Below are 16,208 nucleotides of genomic sequence, written 5' to 3'. Positions count from 1 at the left end.
TGGTTATCAGAAGAGTTGAGGAGAAAGGAGGAGCGAGATACTGGCAGGATTGGAGTATGTGGGTTAAAATACAAGAAATGACAAAAGACCGAAAATGATGTGTTGCTAAGGTGATTGGGAGTAAACATCAGCAAAGTGGTCTAAAGTATAAATCTAGTTCTAGAAGCTGCATGACAAGTAACTTTGAGGGAGATGACAGTCAGGGCTCCAGGGTCTCTTTAAGTAAGAAGTGGTAAGAATTAGTGATTCAAACAATGTCTGGGAGAGCAGTGAGGTCATTAAAATAGTTCAACAGCTTCCTTGTTGTTCCAGCACATTGGAAAGGAGTCCTCAAAAAATCCTTAGTACAGAACATGAGTCCCCATTCCGCTCCTCCAAGTGAGAGTGCAAGCACCCAACTGCCTTGTCTTAAACTGTTTCCTTTTACGTAAGTGCACCCAACACTTGGGTGCTTCAGCAGCCTTCCCAGAGCTTCAGAAAGAGACTTTTGTCCTTTTCTCTGATTACGGAGTGCAGAGATTGCAGTGCCTAATTTTGTTAGGTTCTCATGCTCTAATAGCTTGTTATGCTTTGTCTCGCTTATGCTGTGAAGTGCCAGTCACAGTTACCATCAGCCCTTTTTGTTGACCAATTTGCATTTTGACTAGCGATAACTGTCTTTTTATACTTAATGTTATGGCTTGCACTAAAGCTGAATAGTGTATTGTGGGCTATTTGTTCAGCCCTACAAAGAAGTTCTTGTGTGAGCACAGCTCTAACAAATGATCTAAGCGACTCTGATACAAAAACTGTTCAAAGATATTTTTTTTTTCTCATTCTTTTAAATAGTTTATTTTTATGTTTGCTGGTAACTGCTCAATGTATTAGGCAAACTTATTTTTAGATATGAACTCTGTGCCTTTTTCAAGATTCATAAGTGAAGTTCTGTTTAGCAGATGGAATTTAATTTCCTGGGGTGAGCTATCATGGATTTGGTGTAGACTTGAGGTTGTGGACTCAGTTAATTCAGGGTAACTCCATTTTGGGTCAGTCTCCCACTCTGATTAATCTCCATGGGGAGATATTAGTGCAGGACTAGTGATTCTAATAGGCGTCAAACAGAGCAACAAATCAGAGAGCTGAGCTTTCTGGGTGCGCATTCTCCAGTTTCTTATGATAAGATGCTTTAAGAATAATTAGACTTCAGTAAACCAAGGAATTTTTTCTGAAACCAGTAAGAGTTTGGTTTCTGAACTGCAGCCCATTAGGTCTTGCTATGTAATAGGTATCAAATCTAGGCAACTGTATTCTTAAGTACAAGTTTTTACAGCTCTTCTGCAGAGTGGTTGAACTTTTAGACCTTCTTAACAAGTATTCGCCCTATAAAAGTGTACAGGGGGATTATTTATCTGCTTTGCTGTAAATGTTGACTTGGTACTTGAGGTAGCGTTATGCAAAGCTAATCCCAGATTAGCGCCTTTCCAAACAAGCAGAGTAAAACCGTCTCCGTTAGTTGAGTTTGTGAAAGCTGTAGTATGTATGTAACAATGCACCCGAGATTGATGATTTTTGTGTGCCAGTAAGATGTTTAATGGATGGCAGTGGAATTCAGTTCATGGAGATGGAGTGTTATGCGCAGCCTAGATTTTAGCATCAAACATGGAGAGCAGTTTGTATCACAGTATATCAACCTTCTTGAAATGTAATTAAGCTGAGAGCAGAGACCAACTGAGACTTCAATTTTGAAGGCTAGATTTGCACAAGGAAAAAAGATGAATTTCAAAATGAGGAACGTGTGGCTTCCACTTAAGTTGTTTGGCTTCTGTTGTTTTTTTTTTTCATGTTGGTTATATTTAAGCCAACAAAAAGTGACTTGACGTTTGCTAACCCAGAATGTTTTTTTTTCAGTGTGGCTGTGTGCAGAATGGCTCTGGTGGCTTTTGCTTTCTAAGCGACTTTCTGTGAACATCAGGCTTTCTAACTGTGGATGCCCAATTTAAATATTCCCCTCTGCAACTTCAGCTTTGTGTGTGTAGATGTGTAATGTGTGTGTGATATACATATGTATGTGTGTATACAAGCTTATATTGTGTATGTATATAAATATGCATTGATATATATAAAAAAATAAGAGCACCACTAGCAAGTGCAGTCAGTAGAAACAGGACACTGCACCATCTGCAGGAACCTACGATCCTAACGAAATTAGGAGATGGCTCAACATTTGATCCTTGTATCACCGTAGCAACTGGCCAGTTTATCCTCAACTTGGTGTAACTCCACTGACTTCCAGAGTGTCAGGCTGCTATAAAACTGATGAGGGGAGAAGGAGGTTCACATTTCTCTGATGTTTGACTAGCAGTTCAGAGCAAACCTTTGATTGCAAGTGACTGCAGAATGATGCTGTAGAGCTCTTACTGCAGCAGGTCGGTCCTCTTTTGTCCTTGGCTGACTAAGGAGCCCTTCAGCACTTCTCAGAAGCAAACTTTTGCAAGGCTGTTTTACTGATTTTCTTGGTGGTTTGGGTATTCTGGAGCCCAAATTTCAATGAATAAAAACTGTAACAGGCAAGAAATTAGTTTCTACTAGCTTGTTTAACTAGAGAGATTTCTATTTCTGCACACTTAATTTCGGGAAGGATGTGTTGGAGGAAGGACTCCTTCCCAAGACCTTGATGTTTTGACTATTGGACTTTAAGTAAAACCCCTTTAATAATCACATCCTAGCTAGCAGTTTTATCTGTATTACAAGTAATGCACAAGGCTTGTACCTGTATAGAAGAACAGCTGTCTAAAACCGACTTGTGAAACCCTGGAAATACTAAATACAGTATCTGAAATCTTTTAACACTCCATTAAAAAAGTGGACAGAATTATTGCAGTCTGAATCAAAGGGGCGATCTCACTCCTGTTTACCAAACCTAAGTTGCTGCTTGGCACCTAACATAAATCAAAGGGGAAGTATTTTTTCTGTAAAACTTTAATTTCCTCCACTAGACAGTTTTATATAACCTGTCATTTTGACATTGCACTGCTTTTCTTTCCAGCAAAAGCAGCATATAATAAACTGTAAATCATGCTTGCTTACTAGGAGAAATGCAATGCAAATAAGATGCTTTAGCTTTGTGGGACACTTTTTTTCCCCAAAATAAAATTCCAGAAACTGTTTTAAGATTCGAGAGAGGATTTTTAAAGCAAGGAGGCTGACTGGCTACTTTCTTTGTGTTTGGTTGCATAAGAATTGTCAGCCCTTTTTAATGGGGAAAAAAAAAAATGCAGCTCTTGCAACATTCTGATTTATGCTGGCTTCCAATTATTGCACTATTTACTCTCCTGGATAAGGAAAACTACGGCTGTTCTTTTGGACTTTTCAAGGTTGATCTCACTAGAAAGAGGCTAAACTAGCAGACAGAATGTACACTTTTCAAAAAATCTTTCCATCAGAGAGCTCTTTTCCTTTGAAGAGTTTATCTTTTCTGGTTTAGAGATATTAACACTGTGCAAAACATGACATGTGGTTCTGTATCGTAGTTACCATATTGAGGGCTATTTTTTTTAGGCTGTGAGGTTTTCGAGGTCTACCTGGAAGCTTAGTGCCAGAATAGATGCTTTCTAATGTGAGAATCAAATCTTAAGCGTCTGTCTCTTGTGATTGAACTGAGGTTTGTATGAAGCTCTGCTCTTTCTGGAGCCCAAACAGTGGGCTGATCGGTAGAAGGGATTGTTTAACAAGCTTTAGTTCAGTTGTTAGAAGTGAGGGAGTTTTGCCATTTAAGTGAAAAAATTTAGATTTATATAGGTGGAAGTGTTTTAATCTGTCATTGTGGGAATTGAATCACTTTCTCCTTTTTAATGGTGTAATGCAGGATAACTGTGATTTGGATTTGGAGAACTGCTGGATGTTTTCCTGTATCCTTTGACTGCGGAGTAACAGGAGTCTTCATAACCAGAAACGGAGACATTGTACTTTTTGGCTTTCTTCTGCTATTAGATCCCCATACGTGACTGATCTATGAAATGGCAGAGAATGGAACAGATTGTGACCAGAGACGCATAGGAATGATCAAAGAACAGCACAATGGAAACTTTGCAGGTAGGTGGAAAATTACTTAATGTTCTCAGCTGGTCAGCTTGGTGTGTAAAATGGCCAGCGCAATACTCAAAAGGAATTTAGGTTGGTGTGCTTTATGCCCAGAAAATGCAAAGGGCCTCGATATCTGAATCAATCTTGGAAACTTGAGTCATCTCTCAATCTGAAGTCTAGAGGATTTGTGTATTGTAAAGCCATAGAATAGTTTTATGCTGTGTATTTCCATTCAGTTTTCTCTTACGCTATTTCCTCCCTTCAGAGTTCTTATTCTGTAGTTGATATGCCTGTGAGCCCTGTAAAGCTGACTTGGGTACCAACAGGGGCTGCAACAGGACTGAGATAAAAATCTAAGCTCTGTTAGCAAATATGTGGCTGTAGAAGTCAGACTATACAGCCCCACCCTTTGGCAATGAAAAGTTAGTACTTGGTAATAAAAATCTGTTTTACTCTGGGAGAAATCCAGTTATTAGTCTCCCAATTTCTAGCTTTTCTGTTGACATTTAGCTTCATTATAATTTATCCATTTCAATCATAAATTACTAACGAAACTGTTAACTACCACATGGCTGGCCTTGCCTCTGTTTTTCCTACTGGTATGTCTGAAGTAGGCTTGGGTTAATGTTTAGGACTCATGAAAAATAACCTGAGAACACTTCATGAAGAGCCTTGTGTCACTGAATTACCTGTCTGTGTAGTATAGAATAGAAATGATAATCCTTTTAGTTTGTTTCCTGTCATCTTTGAATGTGCCAGTTCCATATTTAATTAAGTTTTGTAACAAAGTGATTTCTCAAGTTGTATGCAGTCTTACACCATTGCCTTTTATGACCTTTACTAAAAACAAAGTCATAAAAAACAAGGTTAAAACATTTTTATTAGACATATTAAGTGGCAAAAAATAGAGAATAGAAATTCTTGAAGCAATGAATGCATCAAGATTTAAAGAACTGTACGCATGCATGCATATATGGAACAAATCAAAGTTTGTTTTTTTAAAGGCTTAAATAACTCTGTAACTCTGAGGGAATGTGGATGTGATCCAGTATTTGCTATTGTAGGATTTCTGTTAGTTCATCTAAAGCAACTGGTGCTTACAGCTGCAGAATACAAAATTAAATGGGTTGACTAATGAGGTATGCAATTTCCATGTAAATATTAGCATCCGATAAGGCAGCATGTTTCAATTACTGGACTAAGACTGAAATAATACACCTTGGGTTATAAGACTGAAATAATACACACTTGGGTCTGGGGATTCAGATGGGACTAATATTTTAAACGCAACAGCTTTTTACAAATTTAAAACTTATTAATATTATTGCAATGCTGTAAATGTATGCTAAACAGAATACATATGTTTTGACTTTGTGTAGTAAGAGATCTCTGAACAAGTTTGGTGTCTGTTTGGATACAAGTGTTATTTTTGTGTATTTTTTTGTCCATTGTTTTGAGATATTATTTTTTTCTCTTATTTCAGAATTCATTGTCTTTAAAAGTTTAAAACTTATTACCGCTCGTTAGCTTGATGACCTTTGAACAAGCCATTCTCATCCCAAAACCAGCTAGGGTTTTTATTAAGCTTGACTGTATTGTAAGCACAAAATAACACATTTATTAGAAGAACCTATGTTCTGTACTTGTATGGTAGTGTACAGTGACTGCTGTTACAGTACCATTGAGCTCTGCATTATAACCAAATCGCTGCAGTTAAAAGCGACCAAAGGTAGAGTGTCAGTCCCGCGAAGGACTGCGGTGTAAGAGCAGGTCCTTTCCTGGGAGCACTTCCTGTCTGCTGGGCTCATTGTGGAGAAGCCGGGCAGCGTGGCAAGGCCTGCCGTAGCCTGAGGATCCTATCTGGGAGGGTAGATCCTATTATCTGGTTATACGGTGACTGAAGTGTATAAAGAGCACATGTAATTCAATCTAGTTCGATTGGAGAAGTCGGAGAATAGCTCTGGAAGAGAACCAAACTCGGAAGTTGAGTGAAATGTGGTCTCTGTAGTGGGTGATAAAGTCACATTTGACCGAATGTATTAGCTGATTTGTAACCAGCAGTGCAGTACCTTGCATAAAGGCTAATAGATATGCCAGACTTTTTGCATCCTGAGACAATTAGATTCTTGAATGGTTGTCAGCTACACAGAGGAAAAAAACACCTTATTTCCTTCGCTGGAGGTCACCTGATTTCTGATGCACTTCAAGCAAATGCTTTGGGATGAGTAGAAAAGATGACTGGGAGCTCACAGTAACTTCCTAACAAAGCAAAACAAAAAAAAGTATATTTTTGGGTGGAATAGAATCTGAACTGTCTGCCTGCACTTTTACATTTCTGTTGCATTTCATTTGCAGATTCTTCTTTGTTGAGTGAACGGAAGCGAAGGGACCGAGAAGAGAGGTTAAATATTGTCCTCTGGAGACAACCGCTTGTTACCTTGCAGTATTTTTTCCTGGAAACTCTAATAAACTTGAAGGAATGGACCATAAAGTAAAGATAATTTCTTTAACTTCTACTAAGCATTCTGGGGAAACCCATGCTCTGATTCAGTAGGTCATTCTCACATCTTGCTTTCCGTGATGATTCACCACTTTAAAATTCTTCTTTCAGAAGACATACTTACTTTTGTACCTTAAAGGTGGCTACTGGAACATACCACACTTCTAGCTGTGTACTCAGACCTTCTGCCTAAATTACATAAGTGTAAATACAGTAAGGTGTCAGTGGAAGAAAATTGCAAATGTCCTTTCTGAAGAGTTGAATATTCCAATTTGAATGAGTAGGACAGTGTTTAGGGATCTGTAAGGAAGAGATATTGTACTTATGACTGCAGTGTTAAGTGCTGATCTATTAATGTATGTGTTTAGTATCACTGAATGATCTTCAAATAGCTCAGCTAGGGCAGGGTTCAGGATTACGTGGAACTTGCAGTGATGTTTATGATGCCGCGAAGAGGACTTTGCTTGTAAGCTGCGTGGTCCCTTTCACAGCGGAAGCTGATTTATTAAAGCACTTTCCCCAAGCATTATTTGCGCACTGGATAAAATGGGCTTTTATTCCAGTTAGAAAATTTGCTAGTAGCAGCCCTAACATCCCCTACTAATGCTGAAATGCGTAGCTATTTTTTAATGCACTGGGCGTGAGAGGGTTTGGAGTGCCAAAAGGCAAACATGAGTAAAACCGGCAACTGAAAAAGCCAAGAATAGCAGCCATCCTAGTGCTTGTGTTGGTAACTGTAATCTCTTGTGTTTGGGATTGAGTTTAGAATAATTTTTCCAGTCAGAAGATACGATCTAATCTCACCTTGGGTCATCCTAGCTGTTGGACTGCTCCTTTACAGAGAGAGATGAGATTAGTGATAAAGAGCTATGTTCATTGACTCTTCTGGGCTAGGTTTGAGGTGCTGACTTGTAAGATCCATTGAGAGAAACTTCTCTTTTCCATTTTGATCTTCTGAAATGATTTGTATAAAAAATATCAGGTTTTCGTAGTCTTAATCCCCTTTTAAACCACCTCCCCCAAAAAATCTAGCCCCAAAACCTACTTATTTTACTATGTGCATTCTTTCAGCTGCCACTGGGAATTGTTTCTTTGGGAACTGTTTTGTTGCGCCTTACATTAGCCATATCTGACAACCTCCAAGCATTTATTTAGACCCAGCAGAAATAACATTTGAGATCTTATTTTAAGCTAGAGACATCAGATTTGGTTACAGATAGCACTTGCATCCTCTGTTGTGCAGCACATCCATGTCGTCTAGCACTAGCGTGACAATATCCTTACAGAAAATAACATTGACTATTACAAGCTATTAAGTTGAGACCTCAGATTGACTCTTAATGATCTCCTGTGTTCCACTTGAGTAAATTGTGATTTAAATTATGACAATCACTTGAAAATCCAATTCTCATATAAGCAGCAAAAATTATTTTAAAATTAAAGGAAATTTAGAGTGACTTTTTTCAGCTTGTTTAACATGAATTATTTGTGACTGTTTTCCTGGATTACACGTCTCGTATTTCTGTCTTTGTCTGTCTGTCTAAATAGATGAGTTATGTTCGTAGCTTGCTATTTCATGTCTGAGATTTTTAAGTGATGCTAGCACTTCCTTTTTTATAGCATTAGGTGACAATATAATAGTGTTTCTGAGAAAATAATAGATGTATTTGCTAATGTACTGTTCGTGGCCACATACACATCAAGCGGTATGGTTGCAGTCTCGTAAAACTAAACAGGCACAAAAGTAATGTGGTATCAAGTTACATAGGGAAACACTTTTTCCCCCTTACTGTAGTAGCTTTCTAACGCTTCATAATTAGCTAAAATGTATTTATTAAGCTTTGAGCTGTTACGAGAGATACTGATTTCAACAGATCAGGGGAACCAAACTAGTGTAAAGATTTGTTCCTCTTGCTGTCACTGTGGCTCTACCCACCAGCACACAGCTTGAAATTATCACTTCTGTATTCCACCCACAGCTCATCCCTTGCCCAGAGCTAGTGCCTGCTTTGCACTTTGCTTAACCATGGATGTTGTTGATGGCCCTGTGTTTGAGACTGTCTTGGCTGCAGAAGCTGAATATTTGTTTTCAGATTGTGGTTTTTTTCAGACAGTTACTTTGTTTTTCTTTAAAAAAAAACAAAAAATGCATGGCTGAACTTTGATCTCACTTGACAGTGAAGTAGAGATTTTGCCATAAAGGATAAAGGCTGCCCAGATATTTTCTTGGGAGGTTTATGCTTTTATAATAGCAAACTTTTCAGCTGCCCGTTGTCCCTGCTGACTACATCCATGCAGACCCAGTCTACAGAAATAACTAAGTTGCTTTGAAATGCATGCTAAATTACGAAAAACCCTAATTGCTATTTGTCTTTTAAGATTGTGGCATCGGCGAAGTATCTTGGTGTCTTTTTTACTGACGCTTGCAGTGCTTACAGCTACGTATTACATTGAAGGAACACATCAACAGGTATGAGGTTTTCAAGTTACTTTCCTTAGTGACTAATACTTCCTGTCCCTGTGCTAAAGTCGATGTACTGGGAATTGAATGGGGTCTTCATGAAATTGTAATGTATCTTTTGAATTCCCTACTCACTAAAGATATTTTTCTCGTGTCATGACTCCTCTCTGTTGCCTGTGGATGAGTTGCAGAACGATCAGCTGTATCGTTTGATCTATTCTGTTGCATCTGTAGGTGTTCCACCTCTCATCTGTTCCTGAATAAGCACACCTCCCATGCTGCAACACTCCTTCACATCTGCTGTTAACAAGCTTTTAATAGTGGTGCGGGCTCTTGAGATATAAACTGAGTCATGACAGAACTTTATGGTTCCTGAGAAGTGTTTCTTCTGCTATGGAACAGGTCTCCTGACCCCTATCCCATGTTAGGAGAGGCATATATCTACACATAAAATGGTTTCATGGTTCAAATCCGATTCTGCAATGCTTCTTACATCCCCATTGTTTTAAAATGGTTGTGCCTTGGAGTACATGAAGACTGATGCTTTTGCACCATTTGAAGTGTAAGCCATTCATAAGGTGACGGTGTTGTCTGCACCTTTCCCTTCCCCATTTCTCCTCGAGTTTCAAATTTTCCCTGAGGGCAGACAGCCCTTTTAAACCCTGTAGAGCATTTCCTTGTGCAAGTGAATCATCTTGCCACTCTCTGAAATCAACAGGTTCCCGGTTTCAGAGAAGGAACTTATATCCATACTGCTGTGGCGTGTCACTGGCTGTGAGGGACATGCAGGTCTGGAACAGGAGTCCTGGCTTCCCAGGATATGCAGTGAAATGAGTTTCTTCAGCTCATGGCATTCTTGCTCACTCAATCCCATGCTTGAGACCTAAGCACTTACACGCAGAACAAGTTGGTAGATGGTAAATTGGTGGCCTGTTCCTGATGGACAAATACCTGCTTCATTAAAAACTGCCCTGGTTGATGCCTTGCCAACATGAAGGCCAGAGCTTGATGCACTCAACATTTGCCACTAGATGGCTCTTACAAGCTGGTGTCGAGGCGTGTGGCCCCTGAGCTGGCTGCTGGGCCTCTGCTGCACCAAGGCTTGGCAGAGCAGTGCTGCTCAAGAGGTTTCCTTGAGCCTGCTGGGAACAAGCCTGTGCCTCTGGGACTGGCAAGGGGCGTGTGGCCTGCAGGGTCCAGCCAGTGCTTGGAGCTCCTGGTTCGGGGGGGCCTCAGTTATATGTGCAGCGGGTATCTGTCCAGCCCCCTTCCTGCAGAGCTCCTTCCCTAAAGTCTGGGTCCTGCTAGTGCCTCTGCCTGTCTCTGTGTACCATCAATGTATGCTTGACTATGAGCCACTTTCTTCTGAAAGCATACTCAGAATAGGGAATTTGTGGTTTTCACTCGCTTTTTTCAGGACTTTTTTACACCCTGGCAGGCTGAAGCCTGGTTGAGACTGGTAAACTTCATCTTTGTGCTGTTGGCCCACGGATGGTATAAAATGGCACCTCTTCTTGGGGCAGTGGTACAGACAAGTTGATGGCCTGGCTCACCCTCTTAGTATTGCTCTCACAGCACTGAGAGGGAGATACTGCTTCCCATTTCTCCTGCGTACTCAACAGGACTTTTTATGTCCAGAATTTGCTGTGACTTCCCATATCCCCTCATTTATGTGAGCAACGCACAGCCGACATTTTATCTTTTCTTAAAAGTAACAAACCTGGTTACTCACTGGTCCAAGATAAAGCATTCAACAGAGTAACTGAGAGTGCGGCTAATTCTATTCCTTTATTTAATCTGTTCAGGCAATTCCCCGAGTTGTCTGCTTGCTGCTTGGGCTCCAGTAGACACTCTGTAGGGCTTGCTGCTCACTGCACACACATAGTATGCCTATTCTGGACTTCAAGCCCCTACTATTTTTCATCTGTCTCCTTGGAAACTTGCTGATTCTAAGGCATGTGGGCTTTTCTTTTGAAAGTGTGCTGTTTTCTATACATGTCAGTGCTGTAGTTGTAATAAATTGCAAGTAGAAGTATCTAGGATTCTGTTTCAGCTGTTGCAATCCAGATAACTATCTACATTAGTTTGTAGCTTTAAATTTCTCCCTTAAGAGACATCACCTTTTTTTTTTTTCCTTCTTTTGTGACTTTTCTTTTTCAGTATGTGCGATATATGGAAAAGAAGTTCTTCTGGTGTGCCTACTGGGTAGGATTAGGCATTCTGTCCTCTGTTGGACTTGGAACAGGTCTTCACACCTTTCTGCTCTATTTGGTAAGCATATTTCCATACTGTGTTCTTTCTGAACTGAGTATATTAATTGCTGTGTATTTTTAAATCTGTGAAAAAAGAGTATTCCATAAGTCCTAAAAGTTAAGTACTTCTGAAGGAAAGTAAATATTTAATGTAATGCTTCTGTGCTCTAGTGAATGCGATTCATATTCCATACTGTGTAACCTTGTTTTGTGGTCCATATGCTATATGTTTGTTGAACTGTAGATACTAGGCTGCTGTTAATCCTCCCTTTGAAACAATGAGTGCAAACTCTATTCTCTAATTTCCTAATTTAAATTAAACATTTTTGTGTGTGTGCAGCTCAAATGTTTCCACTGAAAATTTTTCAGCATACTCTTTCTTTTAGTAGCTTAAAATGATCATTTTTCTATCTGAAACCGCTGAAATTTTAAAGTTCAGTCTGTATTAATTTTGCTTTGAAAATAATAGCAAGAAAAAGATTTGTCTACAAAGATAAAATAATATCTGTTCTGAAAAAACATATGATGTTTCTGATCTCAACTTAGCTAGGAAAATTAGGGAAATGTTTGGGTGTGTTTTGCTTTTGGCCATTGGATTAGTTCCTTGTTTATGAAACCACTGTCCTGTATTTAAGAAAAGGATTCATGGCCACAGAATAATGAAAACCAGTTTATGCAACAAATGTCATCTTGTATTTGGAGCAATTACAGATGTTTACTTTCAGAACTGCTTTAATCATTAACAATAACACAGAAAACACTACAAGAATCAAGAAACTCGTGCTTTTCCACAAAGCAGGGCAATGCCTGTTGGATCAAATGGCATCTGTATGGGCTACGTTTGCAGTAATCTTAGACTTACTCTTAGTGTAGCTTCTTTCCTAAAGACTGTGGAGGCACAAAGTACAGGAGAAAGGAAATGACGGCTAAACAGAAACAAGTTTATGCATGCGTAGCTTTCTAGACAAAAATATTGCTACCAGTATAAATGACTGGAAATGGAAATTCAGTAAAGCTGATGAACAGTGTCTAAACCTTTTTATGTAACATGGATAGTGCTTAGGCAGCAGTGAATTGACAACGTATGGATCCTTCTCAGTTGCAGAGATGATGCTGTTAATAGCTTAGGGACGGTAAGACACAGGGGCTGGACAGAGGGAGAATCAATCAAAATCATCAGTCCCAAACTGAGGTGCTCTGCCCCACTGGAGAAGCAAACCAGCATTGAGTGATGTGTGAGGTGGAGTCAAGCTCAAAAACTCAGCTCACTTTGGGTTCTCTGCCAGCCCGCGGTGGGAGTGAAAATGCAGAAGGATGGGATCACCGGCTATTTGTCAGAACAGAGAGAGGAAGGGAAGGCAAAGCAATTCCAGATTTGCTGCAGAAACCATTTGATCCCGATTTAAATCAAAAATTTAAATATTTCCAACTTGTAGGAAACAATTTAAAGGATAGCTTTTAGCTTGTTCTGCATTTTTTTTATATTAGGCTATCAACCGGTGAGAGTCAACTTAAGATTTCCTCTAACCAAAGATTTAATGTATATTGACGCCCTCTTTGAAGCAGTTTGGAGAGCTTATCATACAGCTCCTATTCTGAATTTTTGCACATGTTGTGTCAGAAATCTAGTAGTAAGAAGTGTTATCCACCGTTTCTAAACTGTATTTGAAAGTGGGGAATGTTTCTTTGCTGTACATTGATCTGACACAGAGCAGCACGAGTGCTGTCATTTTATACCCTAGGCCACTCCGAGATGTTTCTATCACAGAAAGAAGTCTTCATAAGGCAGCAGCACTTCTTTTTTCCTTAAAGAAGGTGGAATTAATTGACCTTTCTTTTACTCTGTATGTAAAATTCCAGTTGTTTAAATAGTTCTAAATTACTTTAATAGAAAACAAATAAAATTTCATAACATATCACTTCAGTTTTCCTGTGGGGTATGCGAACCTAGTGGATATATTTAGGCCATGACCTGAGCTGACATTAAAGTACCATATATGCGGATAACTTCTCTCTTGGCTTAATTTATGGTGGGTGTATAGGAGGTGAACAGCCTTCCAAAGATTACAGGAAAGCGCATCACCTAGGAAAAGAAATTTAGTTTAGTATTGTTAGTGAAGGTATTTATTGCAGACGTAGCGAGGATATTTATTGGGAACGGAAGAGGCAGGATCTCGCCTAACTTTGTTAGGAGGGGGGAAAACAGACAAAATACATTGCACTGAATAATTAGAAGTTGGTTGTAGAATAAGATGTAATGAAACCATACCATCAACATCTAATATGTAACAATACAGGAGAAATACGTGTGCGCGTAAGGCAGATAAGCGTGTTTCTGTTACGCTCAGGGAATACCGTAAAGGCAGGGAGTGTAGGAAGAAAGAGAAGCGAAGATTCGTTTTCCTCTGCGCAAGGTCTAGTGATTCGCATGGGCTGTAAATTCGGGACAGCTGCCCGTCCGGGGCACCGCGGGCTTGCCGGAGCACCGAGCGGTTCCCGGTTTGGCGGAGTGTCGCTGGCGTTGCAGCCACCAGAGGGCAGTGGGAGCGTAAAAACACAGCTTGGTGCCTGGCAGCGTGTTGCCATTTTAAGTACCCGAACTGTCGATATTCTTCTCAATACAGCTACGCCAGCAATGTCTATACGCAGTGTGCTATCAATGTAGTAATAGCCTTCTTAATATCGGCTCGGTTTGAGCCTACACCTTGTCTGAAGGGGAAGACGGAGTACTAACTTAGGGCTGGTGGTACAACTCCTAAGGGCAGATTATTTCGGCATAGTATTCTAGGTTTAACCCATCTGGAAGCAATGCAATTAGGAGCTCCAGCTTTCAAAAGGAGGGGTTTTAAATTAATTTGCTCTGTTAGTTGTGCAGCAGTTGCCTCTAAAAGTAGAAATACAATAGGTTGAGTGGTGAACTCGCTGTATTAACTTATACTGTCTTATCTACTTTGCATGTTCTATAAACTTTAATTACATTTCTTCATTACGGTAAAACTTATTCTCCTATTGATTCAAAGAAATGAGAAGTTACAAAGCAGCAAATCCTCTTCTGCCTTAGTGCCTGGATTTGCTGGCAACAGAGAATAGGCTCAGTAAGTGTTTTAAAATTGCTTATAATTAATTGCTCATTTTAAATCTGTATGTAGAGTGAGATTGTTGGGAATGCAATTACATGCTTAGAGAACAATGCTCGTGGGCCCACCCAGGCGCTGCTGAGCTGCTGCTGCCGCCTGCAGTGTTGTCTCTGCCATTAAGGGCCAGCGGTTGGAGCTGCTGGCATGTAGGCACCTGCTCAGACAGCGCGCCTGAGCTTCCTCAGCTGTGACACAGGTGCATCTTTTTTAAATAGAGCCCTCCACTTACTGCGTGCAACGATTTTCACATCAAACTCTTCATGAGCACAGCCCGTGAGCTGGGTAAATCGTAGCAGCAGTCGGGCAGTAGAAGCGGTATATGAATGACTCGGGCCGTTTGCTTTCCCTGGCCTGCTTAGCTGTTGTTCCAGTGTTGAAAACTGTCATTTGTCTGGATTCTTCAGAGCATCTCTCGCCAGCTGCTTTTTGAGACGGCATGAATTCACGTGCCAGGAGAGATCCTGGGGTTGGCTGCGAAGAGATTACTCGGAAACAGTTTGCGTAAAGTGGCTTTTGCAGTCTAAAGCGGTCTCAGTGTGGGGGGATGTTACTGCCCCTGGTTAATATCGGTTCCCATTTGATTCGGATTTTGTTGGTCGACAGAACATTCTTGCTGCATACATCTCTGTGTAGGAGGGAGAGGTCAATTTTCTTAGTTTGATAATAGGCTTTTTATTGCTATTTCTGTGATTCAAGAACTTTCTGTCTGTTATAAAGGGTCTGAACATTGTCTGCTGTATTGCTTCCTAGTTTAATGCTGCTTTCTTAGGTGTAGCCAGCACTAAATGTAAAATTTGACATGGTTTTTTGGAAAACAATTCTCATGCTGCAAATTGGCACCAAGCTAAGGGCTGGCACAGAGCAGATCTTCAACGCAGAAATAGGGAAGCAGGCCGCTCTTCCAAGAATCCTTTTTATTCTGACACTTTCAAAACAAGTCTGCTGGCTTATTTTCCCAAAGTCCATGAAAGGTTTTTCACAATTCTTTAAAAACAACACTTTAAAAATAGTAATCGTGATGTGGTTCTGTAGGAAATAAAACTATTATGATTAACGATTCATAAATACTGTTTTAGCAGCACACAGCTTTTTTTCGTAATCCTGAGATGTTTTCTCTTCTGTTGGTGGTATATTAAAATATAAATGGCATGAATCACCTAATTACCAAAGCTGATGACTGAGGGTAACTCGTCAGGAATTTCTTGCGTTTGTACGTCTCGGAGAGGTCTGTTTTCTGCCGCAAAATGAAATGAATGAGCTGCCGGAGGGCCGGTGGGCAGCGGGCTCCGGCGGAGCGCTGGGTTGGCACCCCGCTGCTGTGCCATCTTCGCGCAACGCTCTGCCTCGTGATTTGGTTGCAGTTCAGCTCTGGCAAATGGATTGCAAAAGATACGACTGAGGCAAACAAAATCAGCTTAGAATTAATGCCAATCAAAAAATCTTGTGCGAGGAGCGGATGATAAATGTCCCTTCTGTGTATGGTCCATTATAGTCTGTAACGGTGGGGGGGTGAATGGAAGTGAATTCCTTACAGGTCAAAAGTGCAGAGTGAGCTTTGGCTGTTTGCATTTGTTTGTGTTTTTGTTTCTTAAATATGGATCTCTGCTTGCTTGCTGATAGAGCCAAGTGGAGCAACTGCTGAAAAGTTTTTCGGTGGCGGCTGGGTTGTGGACTAGCGCAAACAGGAAACGTGAGGTACAATAGGAATGTTTTGTGTGCGGAGGTTGCACAAGAGTGTGGATTTTTTTCAGAACTATAATATGTGGGTTTGTCACTTAATTCTTACTGGGGTGTTC

The 16,208-nt window shown here is 40.2% G+C and overlaps 1 protein-coding gene across 3 annotated transcripts in view; it reads left to right on the top strand.

Moving 5' to 3' along the window:
• Positions 1-3,995: 3,995 nt before the first annotated feature.
• VMP1 (vacuole membrane protein 1) overlaps positions 3,996-16,208 on the top strand; it is a gene marked incomplete at its 5' end in the record, with an annotated part of 59,319 nt that continues 47,106 nt past the window's right edge. For 2 of the 3 annotated variants that reach the window (XM_082008675.1, XM_082008673.1), the window contains 4 exons: positions 3,996-4,071; positions 6,418-6,553; positions 8,942-9,032; positions 11,184-11,294. In XM_082008675.1, the coding sequence (XP_081864801.1) occupies positions 3,996-4,071; positions 6,418-6,553; positions 8,942-9,032; positions 11,184-11,294 (414 nt within the window). The remainder of the gene's footprint in view (positions 4,072-6,417; positions 6,554-8,941; positions 9,033-11,183; positions 11,295-16,208) is intronic. The other variant, XM_082008674.1, reaches the window with a different exon arrangement.

Source organism: Phaethon aethereus (assembly GCF_964289735.1).
Source record: "Phaethon aethereus genome assembly, chromosome: 19".
Classification (NCBI taxonomy): Eukaryota; Metazoa; Chordata; class Aves; order Phaethontiformes; family Phaethontidae; genus Phaethon; species Phaethon aethereus.
This window is presented reverse-complemented; position numbering and strand designations above follow the sequence as displayed.